Source organism: Diabrotica undecimpunctata, chromosome 4 (assembly GCF_040954645.1).
Source record: "Diabrotica undecimpunctata isolate CICGRU chromosome 4, icDiaUnde3, whole genome shotgun sequence".
NCBI classification, from domain to species: Eukaryota; Metazoa; Arthropoda; class Insecta; order Coleoptera; family Chrysomelidae; genus Diabrotica; species Diabrotica undecimpunctata.
The window spans coordinates 51,136,000-51,160,506 of record NC_092806.1 but is presented as its reverse complement, the minus strand read 5'-3'; the positions used below and the strand labels follow the sequence as shown (position 1 = coordinate 51,160,506).

At 33.0% G+C, this 24,507-nt stretch overlaps 1 protein-coding gene across 5 annotated transcripts in view; it reads left to right on the top strand.

Moving 5' to 3' along the window:
• LOC140439504 (uncharacterized) overlaps positions 1–24,507 on the top strand; it is a 177,302-nt gene that overhangs the window by 141,177 nt on the left and 11,618 nt on the right. For 3 of the 5 annotated variants that reach the window (XM_072529452.1, XM_072529454.1, XM_072529456.1), the window contains exons 2-3: positions 14,947–15,144; positions 19,813–20,016. In XM_072529452.1, the coding sequence (XP_072385553.1) occupies positions 14,947–15,144; positions 19,813–20,016 (402 nt within the window). Of the gene's footprint in view, positions 1–546; positions 603–14,946; positions 15,145–19,812; positions 20,017–24,507 lie in introns of all 5 variants that reach the window. The other 2 variants (XM_072529455.1, XM_072529457.1) reach the window with 2 other exon arrangements.

Sequence of the window (24,507 nt, the reverse complement as noted above, 5' to 3'; positions counted from 1 at the left end):
CGTATAAAACTTTTTTTTAATCTTTGCCTTGACTTCAGCTATAAGAATCAAATTCAAAAAATGTGTGTAATATATAGGGAGCGCTGTAGCTTAATTAATTTATAACGCACAAGTCGCCCCTAATTCAAAGTAATAAATAAGGGGTTGAAAAACTATTGACCATAAAGAGAATTCGTTTAAAATTAGATCTGTATGTTTTTTCAAATTAAACTCTCGGCCTGTAAAATTTATAAAAATTTAGAAATTTTTATAAACAATTAAACGTATCTCGAAAATGAATTTAAGCTTCTTTAGCACAGCTTAAATTTTAGCTTCTTTTATGTAGTTTCATTCAATATTGTGCTCATTTTACCCTAAGATATTGACTTAAAATAATAAAAATATAAAAGTAATCAAACAACACCTTTTTAGTACCTTAAAAATAAGGTGAAAAAATAAACAACAATTTGGAGTTGCAACCACTTGGAGGTTACTCTAGACGTTGTCCTTCATAACGTTGTACTGTCTTCAAGAAGTCACTAATTAATGCACGTTTTTTCTTTACAGCTTGGACTAGTATCGAAGGTAAATTTTGGAGGAATAACCAGAGTTAGCTTTAATGGGTAATTCTTTTCGAATTAAGTTTTTTCGATAAATTTTGATGTTTCGATAGTCTTACTACAGGTTTCACCAGAATAATTGAGTCAACCTGTAGAGCATTTCAGGCGTAATTCTCGGCAACGATACATACTTTTTCACAATTTCCCTTGTGTCTGCAGAAAATAAATTTCAGAATTTCGGGGTGCTGGAGTTCTGAAAGTTTGGACTGATATCCAAATATTTTGACAATTTTTTTTTGTCGGTGATATGATATTTTCAATCAATGAAACATTTATTTTAACCGATCTAATTGTTTGTCTTTTGCACTTTACGAAAAATACTTTATTTTTACGAATACGTTTTTGGGACAAATTTGTAGCTGAAGTTGTGTAATTGAGAATAAGTAGTTTTAAATGCTTTAGATCGTTTGTAATGTAAAGGTTTGACTTCTGCGTTTTTTAGGCATATTTCATATGCCTCGCACCCACTTATTTATTGCCAAAAATCAAAACTGAAACTTCGTGCCATAGTTTTTCAAGATTAGACTTTAACAGTAGAAATTCCATAGTGACCGATTAATGAAAGTGATAAATTTAAATGATCCCATGATAATTTTATTTATTTAACACTTTCATAGAACCTGACTTTAATTGCGGCAAAATGATGCATTTTACATCTTTAAAACGTTTTTTGTTTTATGCGAATAGGACACTTAGATCTAAAAATATCGAAGTTTTGCTGTCAAATTGATACAAATTTTATTTAAAATTGATTTCGCGCGCGTAGCTGACATCCGCTTCAAGCGTTAGTTATAAAAGAACAGTTCATTTTACAAATAAAGTGCTTATAAAAAATTTTTTTTAAAATTATTTCAGCTATATTTGTTATTTGAAATATTTTTTTTATGACGTACAGATTCTTGGTAAATCGATTTTTTCCGTTTTCCCCACCCACAAAGGGTCGGTGGTTTTAGGGGGAAGCCGGAGGGTAGGAGTAGTAATTTTTCTGCATAAATGAAGAAAATCTTGCCATTGGAAGCCGAGAAAATACATGTTTTAACGTATACCGATTTTGAGCTAATTTAAATTTTCTTCAACTTAATTTTTTTGATATTTGTCTCGTACAATACCGATGGTTTTATTATTATAATACAGGGTGTTTCAAAAAGGTATGTCATAAATTAAATCACGCATTCCGGGGACAAAAATAAATTGATTGAATCCAACTTACCTTAGTACAAAAGTGTACACAAAAAAAGTTACAGCCCTTTGAAGTTACAAAATAAAAATTGTTTTTTTGCATTATCTCCTAAACTACTTGACATTTTGTAATAAAACCAGACACGTTACTTTCTTGTTCTGCAAGCACTTTTCATAAAAAAGAAACAACAAAATCTAAGCTCACAAAAAATTTTTAAGGGGGGTGTGCAGCCCTAAATCCCCCCAAACTTTTGAGTACGTTTAAATCAAATGAATTTTGTGGCATCATTAGTTTAACACATTATTTTTAAAACTTGTTTGCCTCCTATCACTTTTTTCAAAAAAACAGTTTTTATTGAGTTACGGTCATTTTTATTAACCTTTAAAAAATTACGTGCAACTAAATAAATGGCTTAAATGAATTAACAAGTACAAAAAATGCTATAAGCTCCATAAATATATTACAATAAATGTTCAAAATGACCTCCATTTTCTTCAATACACATTTGGTATCGTTTTAGTAAGGAAAACCGAATGCGCTAAAAAATCACATTTTTCTGACGAAATTGATTTGCAGCTTCAATTATTCTAACCCTCAATTGTTGTTCGTCCTCTATTGTTACAGAATACACTTTCTCTTTCATAAACCCGCAAAAGCAAAAGTCCATTGGGTTAAGACCTGGACTTCTGGGTAGCCAAGAACTATGTGCGTCACGACCCCTTCCAATCCACCGACCAGGATACTGCCTGCAAAGGTAATCTCGGACTTCGTTACTGTAATGCGGTGGAGAGACATCTTGTAGAAACCACATATTTTGCCTTATTGCAATATTCACTTCTTCCAAATACTCTTGTAAATCGTTTGCCAAGAACTGCAAATAATTATCACCATTTAAATTGTTGGGAAGAAATACTGGGCCTATTAGATTGTTATCCAAAATTCCTGCCCAAACATTAACTTTGAAAGTCCTTTGGTGATGGGTCGTTTTTTTGGCGCGAGGATGTTCGTCGTCCCAAATGTGCTCGTTATGATGGTTTGTTATTCCATTTCTACTGAAGGTAGCCTCGTCGGTAAATAAAATATTTCTAATAAAATTAACATTTAGAGTGTTTTCCATTAACAACCAATCGCAAAATCCAATCCTTTTAGGATATTCTTCAACCAATAACTCTTGAACCGTTGTTAAGTGATAGGGTTTAAGCAGCTGATCCTTCAAACGCCTCCAAACCCTTACGTGAGGAACATTTAGTTGAGCAGCTATTACCCTTGTACTTGTTCCAGGGACTTCTTCAATGATTTCTAAAATGTCTTCATCAGTTGCATCCATTATTGGACGACCATTATTGCCAGCAACTTGCGGTTGGAATGTACCCGTTTCTCGTAAATGACGATCAATGGTTAGAAATAATCGTCTATCGGGTGTATTTCGATTGTGGTATTTTATTGCATAACGCCTTGCGACTGCTGCACTATTTCCTTGACATTCCTCCGATATTCCCGATAGTTTATTGAAATCATAATTTAATCTGATCCAACTTACCCAAAGTTAAATGCATATCTGCCATTTCCTGAAATGTGTAGGCCATTGTAATATCAAAATTTTTAATATTAATCTTATTCACACAATAAATTATAGCTTAAAGTTATTGACTATTAGTGATGAAACTGTTTGTAATTATTGTATCCGTAGAAACTAATTGTAATTTTATGGCCAACTAGGAAAAAACTAGTTTTTCGAAAAAGTGATAAGAGGCAGAAAAGTTTTCAAAATAATATGTTAAACTAATGATGCCATAAAATTCATTTGATTTGAAGGTACTCAAAAGTTTGGGGGGATTTAGGGGGCTGCACACCCACCTTAAAATTTTTCTGTGCGCTTAGATTTTGTTGTTTCTTTTGTATGAAAAATGCTTTTAGAACAAGAAAGTAACGTGTCCATTTTTATTACAAAATGTCAAGTAGTTTAGGAGATGATATAAAAAAACAATTTTTATTTTGTAACTTCAAAGGGCTGTAACTTTTTTTGTGTACACTTTTGTACTAAGGTAACTTAGGTAACAATCAATTTATTTTTGTCCCCGGAATGCGTGATTTAATTTATGACATCTTTTTAAAACACCCTGTATATGTTATAAATATCTTGAACTCAAACATTTTTATTAAAAAAGATCTCTGAAAGCAAAAGGTAATGGTTTAAAGATTTTCATCTCATTGTTTATAATTTCGGCGTAAGTGCCACTCAATTTTGACCGGTGGTATCTCAGAAAGCACTGCTTGTAATTTAACTTTTTTTGATTTTAAAAGAAGCGTTGTGTCAAGTATTTTCCAACGTCGTTTTTTAAATTTAGTTTGTGCTAATAGTTACCGAGATATTCTATTTTATTTAAAAATCCTTATAAAAGGGATAAAATAAAAATACCCTTTCGGTCTATATCACAAAAGGTTTTCGAACTAAATGTCCATCATCAGTGTTATATTACCTGGAATAAGTATAACCACTCCAGTGAAAGCAAACATAAAGGTTAAATTTTGACTAAGGTTGAAGAAGCAATGTGGTTAAATACTTCCCAGGTATACATGAGTCAAACCACTAAATATCTGGGTAAAAACTCTTAAAAAGTTACAAACTTTGTTTTGTGTTACATTATTGTTAAAAATATGTTGTGATGTTAAAGTATTTAACAGATATCCTGCATGGCAACCTAATACTCCCAATAGGGGTTGTTGCTGACACTCAGACCTTACCTGAATGGGTTCTAGATGGCAACTCATTAAAATTACAGTTTTTGAAAGGATGCATGCACAAAGCAGTCAATGTAACTTGTAGTATGTGTCTTAATGTGACACCAGCCAACAATGTGTTAAATGAAAATGAAATTTAAAAATTTTTAATTTGTTGATACTAGAACAGCAGTAAACTTAAATATGTTGCGGTTGAAGTGTGTTATACCCTAAAAATTATGTGGAACCTTGTGATAAAACTATTGTATGTGTAAAAAGTTTTAAAAAATTTGAATCTAAAGTAGGATAATACTAATACATGATCCCAATGGAACAAAAATAAAAGAGATATTGATAAGGCGCTTTATGTTATAAATTAATATTTGGTACCTGGAAAGTAAATGAAAGATGCTAACATCTAAAAACGTTTTTACACCAAACTCTATGTATTTATAAAACAGTTCAATCGCCTGTTTTAGTCAATTAATAGCCCAACATCATACATGCGGATGAAAATAAAATAGCCAAATGTGGACCAAAGAAAGCAAAATCTCTTAAAAAATTTGATATATCCGAGACTAAAAGCATAAAATTCTATTAAACAAGATATTTGAAAGAAAATTACATGAACCACTCGATACAGTAACAGTAATGCTCATCAACATAGTAAACAGGGAACATACTTCTTCTTCTTCTTCGTCGTCTTCTGCTTCTTCTTGTTCTCTTTCTTTTTTGCATAGATATGACTGTCTGTTTTTTAATGTGCCTACCATAAGTCCTTCAATCGTTTTCCTGGTCTTCTCACTGATCGTCTTCCTATTGGGAAATCATCTCTCGCCATCTTTACTACTTTATTTGTTGTACTTTGGATTATATTATCGTTTCATTCTACTCTTCTATTTCTTACCTAGCTCTTTTTCACCACAAAAATTATTAGTACATTTTTATACTACTTATTTTAAATTCTGTATTATCTAGTATTCCATTTGTTTCTTGGTTATACACATGTAATGGGTTTTTTGCATTGTAGCATTTGCATTTTCCTTGATATATATTTTGAAAGCCCCTAATATATGTATTAAAATGACGAAGAATGTTTTCCATGTTTCTCTGTTCCTATCGTACGAGTTTAAACCCAAATAGTATTTCGTTCTTTTTAAGTCGCCGAAGTTAATGTAAACCATTTTAAAGTTTGTTTATATCACGGACGCAAATTCTTTGATATTTTTCTTTTATCGAAACCGCTAAATATTCTACGTTTCAAATAAAGATCCATTTAGATCGCTGAGAAGTTTTTGCCGGAAATAGTTCACTCAGGGTAAGGCCGGCCGCTGTTAAAGGCGTGTTTAGTTTTATTGGAGTCCGAATTTACTTTTAAATTCGTAATCTTTGCGTTTTCCTTTTTTTGTCATGGAAATATAGTATAAAGTGACAGTAGCAGTTAAATGTGTGAGCAGTGAATAGTTACAGTTTAAGTGAAGTTGAAAGATTTGGTCAAATGAAACGGTCGTTTATGTAGTTTTGCGAAAAGCCGGCAGGTTTGTCGACGAACGAAGGTAACTTTTTTGTTTTAAACTTTCAAAAGAATAAATAAACATTAAAATAATAATTGCTTCCATAATTTAAATATTAAAAATAAAGGTTTTAATAATTAATATTGTAAATTTTAGGGTGTGGCAATGCTGTCAGTTTAATTGTTCTCTGTTAAATTCAATGTTGACATATGACAGCTAGATTTATATTTTTATGATATTAGCTTGTTAGTTTTTAGAAAAGGTTGATCTTTATAAATAGTTTTATTTAAAAACATAATTCTTTACTTGTAATAATTTTTTATTAGCCACAGTTAGCAACCCATTTGTAAGTTTTGTTGCAATTCCCATTTGTAAACGAATAGGATACATGTAAGTTTTTCTTTGTTATTTTTATATTTACTTTTGTGAGTATCAATATAGTCTTTATGTATTATCTGTATTTGTAACTGTCTGTGGTGAGACACAATACATGTTTTATTTATTTCTCTGAATCATTTTATCTTTGTATTTTAGAAAAGTCTCCTAACCATTTTTGTGTTTCTAATAATTATTTCAATAGTTATAATTTGACATCTCGAAGCGACATCCTTTTTAAAGTGCTAGTGGTCCTTCCTTTTGTTTTGTTTGTTCTAAAAGAGTCATGTAAGTACCCCTTTGTTTCATTTTTGTAGTTTCCCCAATCCAACCCCATTGCCATTCAACTTATCCACGACCCAGCTCTCCAAATAAACCCTGAGTGTCGTTCGCACAGTATCGTTTATTTTGTTTTCCCTATCTCCACCCCAATAGTTTCTGTCCCCAACTTTCAACCCCAATAATGATACCCCATGTGGTAGGCAAAATATCTACGTTATATTATATTGAAATATTTCGTTTTGGAAGTTATTGACATAACTTTAAGAAAATTTATGAATTTCAAGAATATACACATATGTTATGAAAAAATTAGCTTTAATCAACATATTTATTGATTTTAAAAATAAATATTTAAACCACATGTTTTATGAAAACAAGTCATAAACACTATTATTTTAAATTTTCACGCCGATATTTATCAGGAAGTAGTTGAAGATTACGAACATTATATAAAACTGGACAACCAATAGTATCACTAGAAATAAGTAGTGTTAAAAATAAAAAAGCTAGTGTAAAAATTAAACTGGATGTCAAATCTCTGAATGTGATAGCAATCTATGCACCAGAGAACAACTGAGATACCACCACAATGGAAAACTTCTACAAAAATAATAGAACCAAAACACATACAAAAGGATACTTGGATTGACTACATAAAAAATCTATATGCAGAGGAAGAGCAAACGACGCTAACGAAACAGGCAATTAAACAGTCAAAAACTAGTAAAGCGCCAGGTCCTGATGAAATTTCAGTAGAAATATTAAAAATCCTGAATGACGAAAATATAGTGTCTAACTAAATTATTTGATAAAATTTACCAGGATGGTCAAATTCCTGATGAATGGTTGAATCTATCTTTTTACCCTTACTGGCCTTACTCTTATTACTTAAGGTTATTTAACAGCGTGTATAAAAACAATGTGTGTAAAAATGTAAAATCACAACAAAAATTTCCAAACTTAAATGGAGCTTCGCAGGTTCCACTGCGTAACAAAAAGACCAACGTTAGAACGCCACAATACAATATTGGAGATCTTACAACTGTACATGACCAAAAGGAAAATCACAGATGAGATGGGTGGACGAAATCAAAAGAATAGCTGGAACAAAGTGGATATTGGTCAGGATAGAGATCGATGAAAAGAGTTGGGAGAGGTCTATGTCCAAAAATGGACGAAAGAAGACCAAGAAGAAATGTGAAGAACAATTAGACAACGCACAATTTGGATTAGAGGTAGAATGGGAATAAGTGAGGTATTGTGCGCAATGACGGTACTATTACAAAAATGCAAGGAATGTAATAAAAACGTATTTATATGTTATATAGAGTTTCAAAAAGCTTTTGACAAAGTTCAACAAGGTAAAATCATACATGCATTGAAACTCATATACCTAGATCCCAAGGATATTAGTTTAGTTAAAAATATATACTACAATCAAATGGCGGTCGTACGGCTAGTAGATAGTGAGACAAACCAAGTAGAAATTCAAAGAGAAGTCAGACAGGTATGTGTGCTGTCGCCACAATTATTTAATGTGTACTCCTAACTTATAATTCAGGAGACACTATGGGAAAGAACTAAAGATATAAGGATTGGAGGGAGCATCATTAATAACATAAGATTTTCAGACAATACCGCAATCATGGCAGAAAATATAGACGATTTACAAATTCTTATAGAAATCATTAATAATGAAAGCAAAAAGATGGGACTTACTGAATATAGATAAAACCAAACACATGGTGATGTCGAAAACCCTTGTTGACAACGTGCATCTGCCATTGGAGGTAAACCGTTAGAGAAGGTCGACAAGTATAAATACATCAAAGCAATTATAAACTCACAGTTAGATTAAGATAAGGAGATAAAGGTCAGAATTGAAATAGCTCGAAAAGGATTTATGAAATACAAGTCAATGTTTACAATAAGAAATTGAATATGGTTATCAGATTTAGGTTCGTCGAATGTTATGTATGGTCACAACTACTAGGAGACTGGGATAGAAGCTTGGACTCTGAAAGCCCAATCCGTAAAAAATTAGAGGCATTCGAAATGTGGCTCTAAAGGCATGTTCTTAACATTCCTTGGACTGCAAAAGTCTCAAACGAAGAAGTGTTAAGACAAATTGGATATCGAAACGATAAATACCCTCTTCTACACAGCCTCATGCAAGGAAGAGTATAGGAAAGAAAAGGCTTGGGAAGAAACAAGAAATCTTGGTTAAGGAATATCAGAGATTGGACTTATTTCAGTGTTGAATACATATTTTACGTTGCAAAAAATAGGGAAGCGCTTAAAAAAGTGATCACCAACCTTCGTTAGAAGACGGCATAATAAGAAGAAGTCGAAGCTTTATTTTTAAGGTTTCCAGTTTCAACTTCATTAAATATGCTTGATATCAACCAAAGCGAGTATTAAATGTACATAAACCACACAACTTTTCAGTAGTTAAGTAGCTATGGTCCCAGCTTTGGGATAGCATGAAAAAGTATGCAACTAGTTGTTTTTTTATGAGATAGAGGAAAATAATAAGTTACTATTAAAAGTATTGAGAAGTTTTACTGCTGTTTAACAATCAACAGAGTATATGTATGATACCCTGTATATTAACTTGATATTATTTCACTTTATCAAACAAATTATCATAGATACGTAGCGCTTAACATTAACTATCTTGATATATAATTGAAATGTATTACTTTATCATTAAAGTTTATGTAACAATATTTCATGCACTGCTTCTTTATTAAATCATGGGTATAGCCCAATTAATTGGACTAGTAAAGCATTTAATTACTGTTTCTTCTATGTAGAAAATCCTCTAAACTACCCATTATCATTTTTGTATTAAAAAGCGACAAACATTTTATAGACCCAATAAATAATACTTTATGTAAGTCCTAACTGACTTGGCGAAATTCCTGTCGCATTAGAATTAATAAATGTTGCGTTATGTTATATCATTAGCTATTTTTTAAATTATTACAAGTATGAGTTATTTTAACTTTTTACACTAATATTAAATTGGTTAAGATCAATAAAAATTCAAAAATTAGTTAATTAACTTGTAAATTTGCTTAATGTAACTGATTGGGCTGCACTTGCATCGATTATTTTCACTTTGTGATGTACTATATTTTGCGTTGTATTGCCAGGAGCGAAAATTAAGAAATTTGATGGTTTACAACACGTCAAGATTCTATGTACAATTGGCCATGAGAGAAACAGTCAGTTTCTATATTCAGACCACAAACAAGAATTACCCTTCTGATTAGTTTAGCATCATGGCGAATGCAAGAGGAATTGAATATTAAATTCGTTTCCATTGGAATGGCATATCGACTGGTATTATCAGTAGTCTCGGAATGAGAAATAACTCACCCATAAAATTTCCTCACGAGTATCCTCGCATGTATTGTATTAACTATGAGTTTTCGCAACTCAATCTGGTCCCGTTACATAGTTTAAGTTGGTTTAGATTTCAAATTATGATGACGACCGAGCCAACGTTTACTTATACATTTTGCGGTGGTCAGCTCAGCACACGTCTTTGTTAGTTACACAATCGATATATTTATGCAGTATACTTATGCAGTTTACGCAGATATATAGGAATGCAGTAAATTAGTAATTTTATTTTGAAATATTAAGGTTAACTCATATATATATATATATATATATATATATATATATATATATATATATATATATATATATATATATGTATATATATATACATATATATATATATATATATATATATATATATGTTAAATTATATATATATATATATATATATATATATATATATATATATGTTATATATAATACTTGTAAGTATTTTGTCTTTTTTAGCTCTTGATAATAATTGTAAACACAATTGAAAGCTCGAGATTAAAAAAATAGTTAACCAATAGCCCTATTATTGACTCCAACCCATCCAAAACAGTTATATATATATATATATATATATATATATATATATATATATATACATATATACATATATATTAAGCCTAGAGCCAAGATTAATACTATTAAAAAAATTAATATTAAACTCACCAGTCTTCCGGGTTGAATCGCTTTGATGTTCATTGCGCCGAGCTTTCGACATCCACTCTGATGTCTTCTTCAGGGCTTCCGAGGTTTCAGTCTAGTGAGCCCCAGACACTACTACACTGATTAATAATCACTTCACAATCTACCTCTACTAGAGTGGTAGCTCATTTAAACATTAAGTGACGTTTAAAAAACGTTTTGTCTATTTACTTTTTTCGTTTCGTATAAACTCAAGAAAATATGACGACATTTTAAAGAATATAGTAAAAGCAGTTTTATTTTCCCATACAAACAGTTATAATTTACTGATATATACCATATACCATCAGATATCAACTTTTATTAATTGTATATGAAGTGTTTTAAACACTGATTTTTAATCCAGAGTAAAATATTTTAAAATCGGTAAGATAGTTTCGAAACAAACTCATTTTTTCTTTTTTATTTTTTTCATAAAATATTTTAATTTTTGACAGAATTGTATATGATTAGAACTAAAAATAATTTTAAAATGTTTAACATTGTCTATTTAAAATAAAAAACGAATTTTTATCTACAATAAAGTTAAAAATATAAGTTTGTGCAATAATTCAATGCATTTTAATAATTATAAATTTAATGAAAAAATTCTAAATAAACTGAAATTTTAGAATCTACTGAAAATGTTAAAAAATGTTCTAATTAAGTATACTAATTCCATAAAATTCCGTATTATTTTTTATCGTAATTCTAATATAATTTAAATCGTAATTTATGGTAATTTACAGTCGTTGAGTTGCGCCAGATGTAGGCAACTTACAGTTGTTTATTTAGAAAATTGTTAGACGGTGAGCGAACAGCACATTCAGCACTTAGGCTACCATTAGACGTTCATGGCAAACCAAATGCAATATGTAACATATGTAAAAAAATAAGTATAATGGTTGCAGTGATGCAAACGTGTTCAGTTATTATCTGGGACAAATGTACTATGGCTCATAAAGATTCACTCGAAGGATTATATCATCATCATCATTGGTGCTACAGCCCTATAAAAGAGCCTCGACCTTCCCAAGTCTATTACGCCAGTCAGTTCTATCCATTGCCAACTGTTGCCAGTTTGCTGCTCCTATTTGTCTACCATCCTCATCTACACCATCCCTCCATCTGAGTTTTTGCCTACCACTACTTCTACTTGCCACAGGTTGTGACATAAGGATTCTTCTAGAAGGATTGTTCTGCTGTGATCTTGCCAGATGTCCTACCCATCTTAGTCTTCCTATTTTTATAAAGGATACTACGTCTTTACCACCAAATATATGTTTATATTTGAGATATATCTTGTAGTCGTACCTCCTTCTCCAAACACCATTTTCACAGATGACACCGAATATTCTTCTCAAGATCCTTCGTTCAAATATAAGCAGGAGATTTTCATCTGCCTTGGAAATGGTCCATGTCTCCGACCCATATGTCAACACTGGTTGTATAAGGGTTTTGTATATGGTTATTTTTGTTTTTTGGCTTAAGTTTCTGCTTCTCATATGTCTACTCAGTCCAAAATAGCATTTGTTTGCTAGGATTATTCTTCGCTTGATTTATTCCGTCATGACGTTCTCCTTGGTGATCAGGGAGCCTAAGTATGTGAATTTGTCCACCACTTCAAAGGTAGAATTATCAATGTAAATTGGTGGCCGATGTTTCTGATTCTATTGTTGGGTGTTGATTCCATTATCTTATTTACTTGCAGGCCCATATTTTTTGAGGCGTTTGACAAGGTGGTATACATTTCTTCCAGCTTGCGTGTTGTGCGGGCAACTAGGTCGTCATCATCTGCATATGCCAAAATTTGGGATGATTTATTAAAAATGTTTCCTCTGTTGTCTATTTGGGCATCCCTGACCGCCTTTTCTAGAGCTATGTTAAAAAGGAGACACGTCAGCGCATCTCCCTGTCGCAGCCCAACATGCGTTTCAAATGAATGTGATTGTTTGCCCTGTATTTCGACTTTGCAAACAACTTTACGCATTGTAGCCTTAACTAATCTTATCAGTTTATCGGGGATGTGGAGGAAGGATTATGTAGAAGTTACTACAAATGATCTATCGGCGCAAATATTTTCAAAACATTTGCTAAATATTCGAATCGGTAAAATAAAACTGCATCCAAATACACAATGCATCGAACTTCTAGATAATTTCTGCAGTTTTGTTGAGATTGAGATCAAACATGAATTAATTGTAAGTGTCTTCTCGGATATACTGAATAATTACTTGAATCATAATTGGCAATTTTGGCGATGAAAAATGTTTATGTTAACGAAATAATTTCCAGAAGTTTTAAATTCTCTGGATATACCGGGGATGCCATCACAGATTTTTGATATTTACTTAACTCTGTTAAATAAATTGAACATAATGTTAATCATAAATAAAAATTCCGCTGCCTTCTATTGAAATTAATAAATAGGATATTTTCTGCGGTAGATGTTGTATGGCTCAATTAGTTACAGGCTTTCCCCTTTATCTGATATACCTTATCGTTTTCGTTTATGGTCAAATCTTTTGCAAATAGTTGCTTTGGCCTTGGCTAAGAAAATATATAGACACCCTGTGTCCGATTACATCCCACACAATCTAGAAAGCGAATACAATTATAACAGCAGTGGCGTGCACCTCTAATATTTTATATATATTATATTATGTATATAATTGAAAGGACATCGATAAATTTTTATACCAAGTTGATGACACCAATGAAAAGTTTTTCGTCTTAAGATGCGTTTTTATCTAAAAAAAATTACTTATACTTCTGAAACTATCAAATACATAAAAACAATCAAATACTTATTTTTCTTATACCTTTTTTATAACAGAAAGAATTTGAGAAAGTAACATAAATAAATAAAAAAAATATTTAAATGTTTAGATGAAACATTTTTATTGATTGTAGATTTAGATTGTAAAAATACTTTTATGGTTCGGGGGCTTGGATCAATACTAGATGAAAGCTGCTAGAAAAGATTTTTATCATTCAGGGGCTTGGATCACTAATAAAGGCTGTTAGATACAATGTTACAAATAATGCCAGGTGTTTTTGACCAATATTGTTTGATAAATTTTTACCAATATGAAATTTCATTAAATGTGTTTAGTACGTTTATTCTTCATTTATTATTTTCTAAGTAATTTGGAATTTTTACATTTTTGCCACCCAGTACCAATTTAAAGCAACTTGTTATGTATTTTTGGGATCGGCTCAGCAAGGGAAATCTATAAATTGAAAAAATAGTGGTTCCATTTAAAAAAATAGTGATTACGTCATCATACAAAGGTATTTCACCCTGTATATTCGATTATAATTTGAAAAAAATAGTAAATTAAAATCAAAAATCGTCCTGTTTCGGGAATTTCTAATATATTATATATATACCCGGTATTTTAGGCGTCACGCCCTTCCGGTAGGGATCTATGGAGGAGTATCACCGAGCCGCAAGCCCTTATCTCTTGCCGTACTGCTCCGCCATAGGCCGATCAGACACCAGCATATTATAGTCTAAGCCGCAGATTCATCTAGAATTTTAAACTGCTGCGTTAGACTTTTTGTTTTTCTGTACACCGAGCTGGGGACCGAACCCACATCCACTGAACCACTCGCAGTGAAGCGAATGAGAAGCCGGCCGCCCAGCCCGCTTGGCTGTCTGACCGGGAATTTCTAATAATGTTGTTTATTTAGCTGATAATGAATTTATGCGTTACTTGATGAACGCACGTTTGAATTTTTGCTATTTTGCCACACTGTACCAGTTTGAAGCAACGTGTTATACATTTTTAGAATAAGCTCAGCAAGGGAAATGTATAAATTAAAAAAAATGGGGGTTTCATTAAAAAAAAAAGTTGTTATGGCGTCATCATACCAAGGTGGTTGACCCTGTATATTATAATTTAAAAAATAGTAACTTAAAATCAAAAATCGACCTGTTTCCGGAATTTCTAATAATGTTTATTTAGTTAATAATGAATTTATGCGTTGCTTTATGGACGCACTTTATAATTGGTTAGTTAAAATTATACTCAATATGCACTAACTTAAAAAAATTTTCTTAGGTTAAAATTCAAATTAATAATTTAAAACGGAACATCTCATTTTATCATTATCTAATTCTTTTAGTCAATATTTTCTTAACCTTCTCTCAGGTTTTTCGATGTTTGTTAATTTAAATGTGTTTTTTTAGTGGAAGACTTGGTCAAGCAATGGGCTCCATTAGTATGGTTGGCACCTCAAGAGAGATACTTTCCACAAAGTGCTGAAGATTTTTTGAAGAATGTCTATGTTGGTGATGGTGGTGGGAAGAGAGTTATGCCCTATCTAGATGAAAAGATTTCCAGATACAAATCAACTGACTTTAACCTTATGCCATATCGGTCGTTAGGTGAGTATATTTTTATTATTTTTAAAAATTAATAAAAATTTTATTCTTCTTTTTAGTTATACATTAGAGAGGTTAAATATAAAGAAAACTGCCAAATTTAGAACACGTGTGGTGATTGTATTGATTTTTTTGATCTCCCTCTTTTGCTTCTTCTAGGAACTTTAAACTCAGCGATTATTCATACTATATGAATGAATATTTAACCTATGGTCTGTCATTTTGCCTCAATTATTGTCACCCTAGACTTTTTTTAATAAATTTGGTGTTAATACTATTTTTTTTGTCGCATTACTTATGTATTTAAGCATTCTCATTTCTTCAACAGGTTTCGAACGGTTTTTATTATCCCATTTATAGCAGTAATCTACATACATTTGACTACATCGTTCATCATTCATCCAGAGGTTGATTACATCTTTCCAGTCTTTATTTTAGTTATCTTTTAGTATGTTCTACCACTACTAAACCATCAGCATACATTACTATAAAATATCCCTTTAAATTCTCCTCGGGTGGTTTAAAACTAATGAAAATAAATAAGATTCAGCACTAAGGAAAAAACATTCAGAAGTAATTTACCAGTCTTTTTCAAACTTGATTAAACACCAGTTATTAATCGATCATACATGTCTCTTACAAGAGAGATTACTACTTTTTTAATGTCCACCCCAGAACCTGTCCAGGTACAATATCGTATATTTTTAATAATTCCAGGCGGAATCGGACGAACAGCAGACCATAATGGAGATTTTCTACAGGGGTCTATTTTTTTGCTGGAATCAATTCATAATTTACCTTAAATCCAGTTTGGTTTTATGCAAGGCAGATCATCAACAGACGCAATTTTCATTACAAGGCAGTTGATGAAAAAATAAAAGAACAAAGAAGCAAATGCCCATATGGTATTCATTGATCTTTAGAAAGCATATGATAGAGTTTCTTGGGAAATTCTGTGGTGGGCACTAAATAAGAAATGAGTACCGGGTGAATGGGTGGAATACCGGGGAAATGAGTACCGAGAGACTGATAAATTTCATGTAAAAGTAGGAGTGCACCAAGGCTCGGTGCATAGTCTGATTAGTTCTAGATCAAATAACAGCGAAACTACAGCCTAATATTCCGTGGTGCTTAATGTATGCGGACAATGTAGTGTTAGTAGAAAATAGTGAAAGTGATTTAGAATAAAAGCTGGAACAGTTTAGACAATCTCTTGAGGAAAAGTTTTAAAAAAAGGACAAAACAGAGTATGGAATCTTCATTTAAAAATGGAATTAATACAAATAGAATAATACATTTGGATGGTGAAATTATTATGAAAAGTAATAGTTTTAACTAACTAGGATCGATGTTACAGAGTAATAGGGGAATAGATAAAGATTTATGCAGTAGAATTAGGTGTGGATGGATAAAGAGGAAGAAAGCGAGTGGTGTGTTGTGTGACAGAAAAATTTCTAATGAAGCTGAAGTATTTTTAAAAATAATTCACAAAAGAATATTTAATAAATTAGAAGAAGGCATAAGCGCCACACAGTTTGGATTCAGAGGTGGACTGGGAACACGGGAAGCTTTGTTTGGTCTGAGTGTGTTAATGCAAAGATGTTTGGATGTAAACCAAGACCTCTACGTAGGTTTCATAGATTTTGAGAAGGCCTTCGATAAAGTCAGACACCAAAAGCTGTATGAAATCCTAAGAAGCAAAAACATCGACAGTCGCGACATTAACATCATATCCATGTTGTACTGGGGACAAAGAGCAAAAATCAAAGTTGATAATGAGTTAACCGAAGAAATTGAGATTCGTCGAGGTGTGCGTCAGGGTTGTGTGCTTTCTCCACTATTATTCAATATATATATAGCGAAACAATATGTTAGGAAGCGCTCCTAGAGCAAAACATTGGTATGAACGTTAACGGAGAGTTAATTAACAATATACGATACGCTGATTACACGCTAATAGTAACAGATAACCGAGCAAATTAACAGTTTTTAATGGAAAACATAAACACCCATACCAATAAGTATGGTCTAAAACTGAACATCAAAAAGACTAAATTCATGATTGTAACAAAGAAGCTATACGCCAATGTGAATTTAACCATAAATAATCAGCCAGTTGAAAGAGTTACGTCCTACAAATATTTAGGGGTTTGCTTCACTGATACTAATAACCAGACAAGAGAAATCAAGAGGCGAATAGAGATAGCGAGACAATCGTTTGTCAAAATGAAAAAGTTCCTATGCAGCCGGGACATAAATATAAACTTAAGAACGAGAATCTTAAGGTGCTATGTTTTCTCCGTTCTGCTGTACGGCATGGAAGCCTGGACACTGAAAAAGATAAACATCAAAAACATTGAGGCATTCGAGATGTGGTGTTACAGGAGAATGTGGAAAATACCATGGACAGAAAGAGTAACAAATCAAGATGTTCTGCTGAAGATGGGGAAGGAATGCGAAGTCATAAAAACCATACAAACGAAAAAACTGGAATATCTGGGCCACATAATGAGAGGAGATAAGTACTCTCTGCTTAAACTCATAATCCAAGGAAAAATCTCGGGAAAGAGAAATGTGGGACGTAGGAGGATTTCCTGGTTGCGAAAGTTAAGGGAGTGGTATGGGTGCAGTTCAATACAGTTGTTCAGAGCTGCAGCCAACAAAGTAAAGATTGCTGTGATGGTAGCCAACCTCCGATAGGAGACGGTACTGCAAGAAGAATGCGCGGTAACAGTATGAGCAGAAACGGTCTGATCGGGATCGGTTGACGAGAGGGGTTGCGGTAGTAGCGGTCGCCGGCAGTCTTTTAGCGTCATCGCACGTGTTTAACCTGCTAGGGCGTTTTTCAATTTTGATGGCTTCTCGTATAATTCTCGATTTTAAGGAGCGGATAGGGGCGATGGTTTTTGCTATTTCAAAATCTATTTTGTGACCTGTCTGAATATGATGTTGGCCTAGGACTGAAGTAGTATCGGAATGTTTTACAGATGTATATTGTTCATAAATATAGTTGTAGATTCGTCGGTTTGTCTGTCCTATGTACGTTCGTGGGCAACTGGAAAAAGGTATCTCGTGGACATTGTCTTCATTGAGGATTTGGTCTATAGATCTGACGAGATTGGACAATTTGGAGTGAATAGTGAAGATGATTTTGATGTTAAGAGGGTTATAAGTTCTACTGATCTTATCAGTGAGCCATTTGAAAAAAAAAGTTTTTGAGTTGGTCAGGTGGGAAGGTTTCATTTTTGGATGGGATGGGGTTATTTCTGAATTTTTAAAACTTGGGGAAAAGTTATTTTTGAATGCTCCTATTGATGTGGGTTTTGTAGTAGCCGCTTTTTACGAGTAACTTTATTGAATTATATAAGGTGTCCTTATTGCATTGATTTCGGATGATCTGTGATTGCGACAGAGATGTGACGCAAGATGTGATCTTGCACCACTCTCATCCACTTTTTATTTTTTCTTCGTAAATCGTCAGCCCACCGTGTAGGTGGTCGACCGACGCTTCTCTTGTCTTCCCTTGGTCTCCATTTCAATAATAACTTTGTCCATCGCCCTTCCGTTATTCTAGCTATATATCCTGCCCATCTCCATTTTAGTCTGGCTATTCTGCCTTGGTTCATCTCCTGACCTCATCGTTTTTTATTTTGTCTTACAGAGTTACTCCTAACATGGATCACTCCATTCTTCTCTGTGTGACTCCTAGTTTGGTAGCTAGGGCTTTTTTAAAGTAAGTGTTTCTGCTCCGTATGTCAACACGGAGGGCGCATTGATCGAATACTTTTCTGTTCAGGCATCTGGGCAGCTCACTTTTTTTGTGGGGGTCGCTAAGTCTTATGTAACGGGAAACAAAAGTGTTGATAACAGAATTGAGTTAGGCGGGGTGATGATGTGACTGGTCATTGAGATAACGGTTTTTATGGGTGAGTTTTCGATACACGGAATAGGAAAATTCGTGAGGTGGGTGTTTCTGAATAAGAAATGGCAAAAACACTTCAGACTTAACTTTCATCGTGAAGTGAATACTAGGATGTATTCCATTCAGGTGAAATAGAAAGAGATGTACTGTGTCTTTACCATGGGGCCAAATGACAAAGGTGTTATCAACTAAGCTATTGGACCAATACCTTTAGCGTGCTATGCTTATGCGAAATAAATAAAAAAAAAGTAGAAAAAGGGAAGAAATCAATGAAAAACTAAACGCAATACAAATTAAAGATGTAGTGGGAAAACATCAAAAAATTTATTTCTAATAAAATAATTAGATCCTAACTAAAATAATGAAATAATAGCGCCGCGGAAATTATGGAATTGTCCACGGTTTTATATTTCGTTTTTCACAATGTTCATCCTCTTAAATCAATTGTTAAATACACAGGGAATTATATCTATATTCAATAGCTTTATTTCACTTAAGATCTTGAACAGGGATTAAAATTTAGTCACATTTACCATAATAAACATAGGTTTGTCAGAATACTTCCTGACAGCTTTAGAAATTATCCTTTTGGTCATATGGTAAAGCCCACAGCTGCTGCTAACAATCTTTTTTAGAGACCTTAAATATTAGACATTTTAAACAACACTTAAAAATAACAATTTAAATTATTTAGCCACACAAATAAAAATATTATTAATACATACCTACTAATTTATGTTGTATTCTAGAATCTCTACAAAATGATACCACATCATTCATCTTTGGAAATCCGGATTTAAATAACGTTTCCATATACGCCGTGGTAAACCATTGTGCAACATCCCTCAAAAGATTTGAAAATGAAGTTTTGGATAATGGAGATAAACTATATTTCCACGTCAGCTACTGGATTTTCTATCCTTACAACTTGGGGAAAGATATTTGTGTACTAGGTAAGATATTATTTGTGTATTATTGGCTTTGCGTTTTCAGCCACAAGAAATATATAAAGCCATCAAAAAGAAAATAATTATAATAGAGTATACTCGCGGGAAAATAACGCGAGTTGGGATTTCAGCCACTTGCACAGACAGTTATATACAAAACTAACTTACTCTTTATTATCCACGATTTAACGGTAAAAATAGTAGAATACCTCTAAATTTTTTTATATGCATCGATTTGCTTGAAATTTTGACAGTATTTAAAAAATAGCTTGAAGATCAAAATCTACCATATGGCAATATGTACTCTTCGTCTGGGGTTAGTTACCACCCCAACTTGGGAGTGGCAAAAGTACAAAAAAACTATGATAGCCGATAGAATAGTGAATTTTAAGACAAGATTGTTCCTTAGAGTTTTTACAAAAAGTCAATAGTTTTGGAATTATTCGTGACTGAAGGTTCACAAGTTAGGGGAAGGTGAGGGAATATCGACTACTTAAGACAAAACTGTTATAGACTGTTTACTATAGGTTTTACGAATTTGAAACTTATAATATAAACATTCAGTTAACCAATTACTGCTTCAAAAATATTATAAAATAATTACAAATATTTTAAAAATACATATTTTTGAAACTCAAAAACTTCGGGTAGTTAATATCGATCAATCGGGTAATATCGAAAATGGAGATGGGTATTATCGATCAAGGATAGTCAAATTCAGTGGTTAAGTTTACTTAGGTTTAAGTATAAAATACATATTTCTTTAGTTATATTTACAGTTTGAGTAAATATAAAGAGTAGCAGTATCCGCTTCCGTGCAGTCTGCATAAGCCCAGAGACCACAGAGACGACATCTCCACCATAATTCATTTGATCCAAACTCTGAACATACTGCACATAGTTTTCTCGTATTTGGTGTGTTTTCATGCCGTAAGTCTTCTTCTTGATTAATTTTTATGTTTTTATCTTAGTAGCTCCAATTGTTCACTTAACTTTCTCAACCTCTCCTCTTCGTTTGCATTTTTTTGCTCCTTATTTTCTAATTGTTCTTTTATTGGTGTTGATGTTAAAATGGTCGACTGTTGAATTCGTATGCTTCTAGTTTTTGTATAACTACTGACTGGTAGTGCTGGTAGAGGGCATAGTTCACTGAAAGATATACTAGATAAGCTTTCATTTTTTAGCTGCACAGATGTATTCTTATCGTCGCTTTAGATCAATGTCTGAAACTTTCTCTAATTCTGATTCAGATAAAGAATCTTATGATGATGGTGTTGCTTTTGGTCTCAGTTTTTTATTTTGGACTCCACTGGGCCCTGGTAGTTCATCTAGAGGAACTGTTGTTGGCGAGGGTGTTTGATGTGTATCGGACAGAGAACACACATTATCTTAATATTCTTCAACTACTGGTATGGATATTAATTCTTCTTCACAAAATCATCGGTATTGAAGGGAAAGATCGTTGTTGTTCGAAAACCATTTACAGCCGTCTTAACTGACGCAGCCTTATTAAAGACATTTTTAATAAGTTGCGCAACGTCTGTTGTACTGATTTTCTCATTTATCATAGTTTTACGGATCTTGTCAATTAGCCCTTTGATAAAAGGTAAAAAGATTTTGGTTTGATCAGATGAGAAGGTTTCTTTTTGGATGAAATGGTGTTAAGTTATTTTTGAATGCTCCTATTGATTTGAGTTTTGTGGTAGCCGCTTTTTAAGAGTAACTTTATTGAATTATATAATGTACTGTTATGTTTTTATTAATTCTAATTTATTGTTCTTATTTTAATTTACTAAAACACGATAATTTATATCAATTTATTAAACCACTGTACAACAATTTATTTGACTAATAATTACATAATTTATCTATCTTCTGTTCTGACTGACCGTTTTCTCCAAAAAGTACTGTTATATACCCAATACCGTTAGACTAGAAAAGTCGATGGCTTTCTGGACTAGACAGAGCGGCGAATGGTCTCGAAACTGGTATTTTTACATCGGCTCGTCTCCAGAAAGTTCGATTGTTGTTTTTATAGCGGAGGGGGACCCATCGTGTGTCAGGTAGGTATTACCTAGAAAATACGTGAATGAATGAGAATATTAGTAATAAATATGTTTACGGTTTTGGGTCAGAATTTATCGTAACAGTACCCTTATTGCATTGATTTTGAATGATCTGTGATTGTCACAGAGATGTGACGCAAGATGTGATCTTGCGCCACTCTCATCCAATTTTTATTTTTTTTTCTTAAATCGTCAGCCTATCGTGTAGGTGGTCGACCGACACTTCTCTTGTCTTCCCTTGGTCTCCATTTCAATAACTTCTTTGTTCATCGACCATCCATCATTTTAGCTATATCTCCTGCCCATTTCTATTTTAGTTTGCCTATTCTTTCGATGGTCAGTCACCTTGGTTCTTCACCTGACCTCTTCGTTTTTTATTTTGTCTTGCAGAGTTACTGCTAACATGGACTGCTCCATTCTTCTTTGTGTGACTCTTAGTTTGGATTTTTTTTTAAAGTAAGTGTTTCTGCTTCGTATGTCAACACAGACGGCGTATTAATCGAATACTTTTCTGTTCAGGCATGTTTCAGCTCACTTTTTAGCACACTTTTTTTTTTGTGAGCGTCGCTAAGTTTTATGTAACGAGAAACAAGAGTGTTGATAACAGAATTGAGTTAGGCGGGGTGATGATGTGACTGGACATTGATGAAACGGTTTTTATGGGTGAGTTTTCGATACACGAAATAGGAAAATTCGTGAGGTGGGTGTTTCTGTAAAAGAAATAGCAAAAAAATTTCAGACTTGACTTTCATCGTGAAGTGAATACTAAGATGTATTCCATTCAGGTGAAAGAGAAAGAGATCTAATGTATCTTTACCATGGGACCAAATGACAAAGGTGTTATCAACTAAGCTATTGGACCAATACCTATAGCGTGCTATGTTTATGCGAAATAAATAAAAAAAAGTAGAAAAAGGAACGAAGTCAATTTTTTTGATCCTTATTTTCTAATTGTTCTTTTATTGGTGTTGATGTTAAAATGGTCGACTGTTGAATTTGTATGCTTCTAGTTTTTGTATAACTACTAACTGGTAGTGCTGGTAGAGGGCATAGTTCACTGAAAGATATACTAGATAAGCTTTCATTTTTTAGCTGCACAGATGTATTCTTATCGTTGCTTAGATCAAACTTCCTCTAATTCTGATTCAGATAAAGAATCTTCTAATGATGGTGCTGCTTTTGGTCTCAGTTTTTTATTTTTGAGTCCACTGGGCCCTGGTAGTTCATCTAGGACTAGGGGAACAGGTGTTGGCGATGGTGTTCGATGTGTATCGGGCAGAGAAGACACATTATCTTAATATTGTTTAACTACTGGTATAGATTTTAATTCTTCTTCACAAAAAACATCGGGAATAAAGGGAAAGATCTCTGTGGTTCGAAAACCATTTACAGCCTTCTCAAGAGACGCAGCCCTATTAAAGGCATTTTTAAAATGTTCCGCAACGCCTGTGGTATCGATTTTCTCATTTTTTTTATATCTTATTATCCTTGTCACATTCTTTGTAGTAAGCTCTCTTGAATGCAGAAAAAAAATGTGATATTTAGAGACAGGAGACGGTGGGAGGTGTGCGATGGCAGTGAAAAGAGATTTATTCCGGTGTCGAGACAAAGCCTGTAGGAAGCCAGACTTGAATGCGTTGTGTGGTTATCTAGCACTAAAAGAAGTGGATGGTATTTAGAAGCATTAACATACCGCTGAAAATGTTTCAACCATTCCAAGAAAAGTTGTCCCGTTATCCACCCTGATTTGGAACATCTGTATATTGCTCCAATAGGACCTATTGTCCAAACCTTCTTTCATCCGATTTCTTCTATAAATAAACATAGGTGGAATATATTGACCTGAGGCACTGAAAGCGCATACTAGCGTCGTGGTTTGTCCTCGTCTACCACTGGTAATTGCATCAACTTGTTTCTGGCCTTTGGCAGCAAGAAGTTTACAGGGAATATGAACATTACTGATACCCGTCTCATCAACATTCAAATTTTGATGACGTTTAAATGTGTGACGATCAGATAGAGTTGCCAAGTTTTTGTAAAATATCTTTATTTCTTCACGATTAAAAGCAGTAATTCTACTCAAACTTGTTGCTTCTGGTTTACGCAAACTGAGTTCTGGATGACGGTGCATAAATGAATAAAACCACTCTTTTCCTCACATTTTCGTTGTCATTTTAAATTGATGTTCAATTTTGTTTTGCTCTGCATATTCAAAAACCATTTAACGTATAGTACAGGACGTAAGGCCAAAAAACGCCTTCGACAGTTCTAAAATTCTAGATAAAAATTCGGATTCATCTTCCTTGGTAAAGACAGCTTTTCGTCCTAGTGTAATTCTTTTGGCCTCAAAACGACCTCTTAATCGGCCTTGCAATGTTCCATAAGGGATGTTGTATAACTTGGATGCTCCTCTTATCGAAAGTATTTTGTC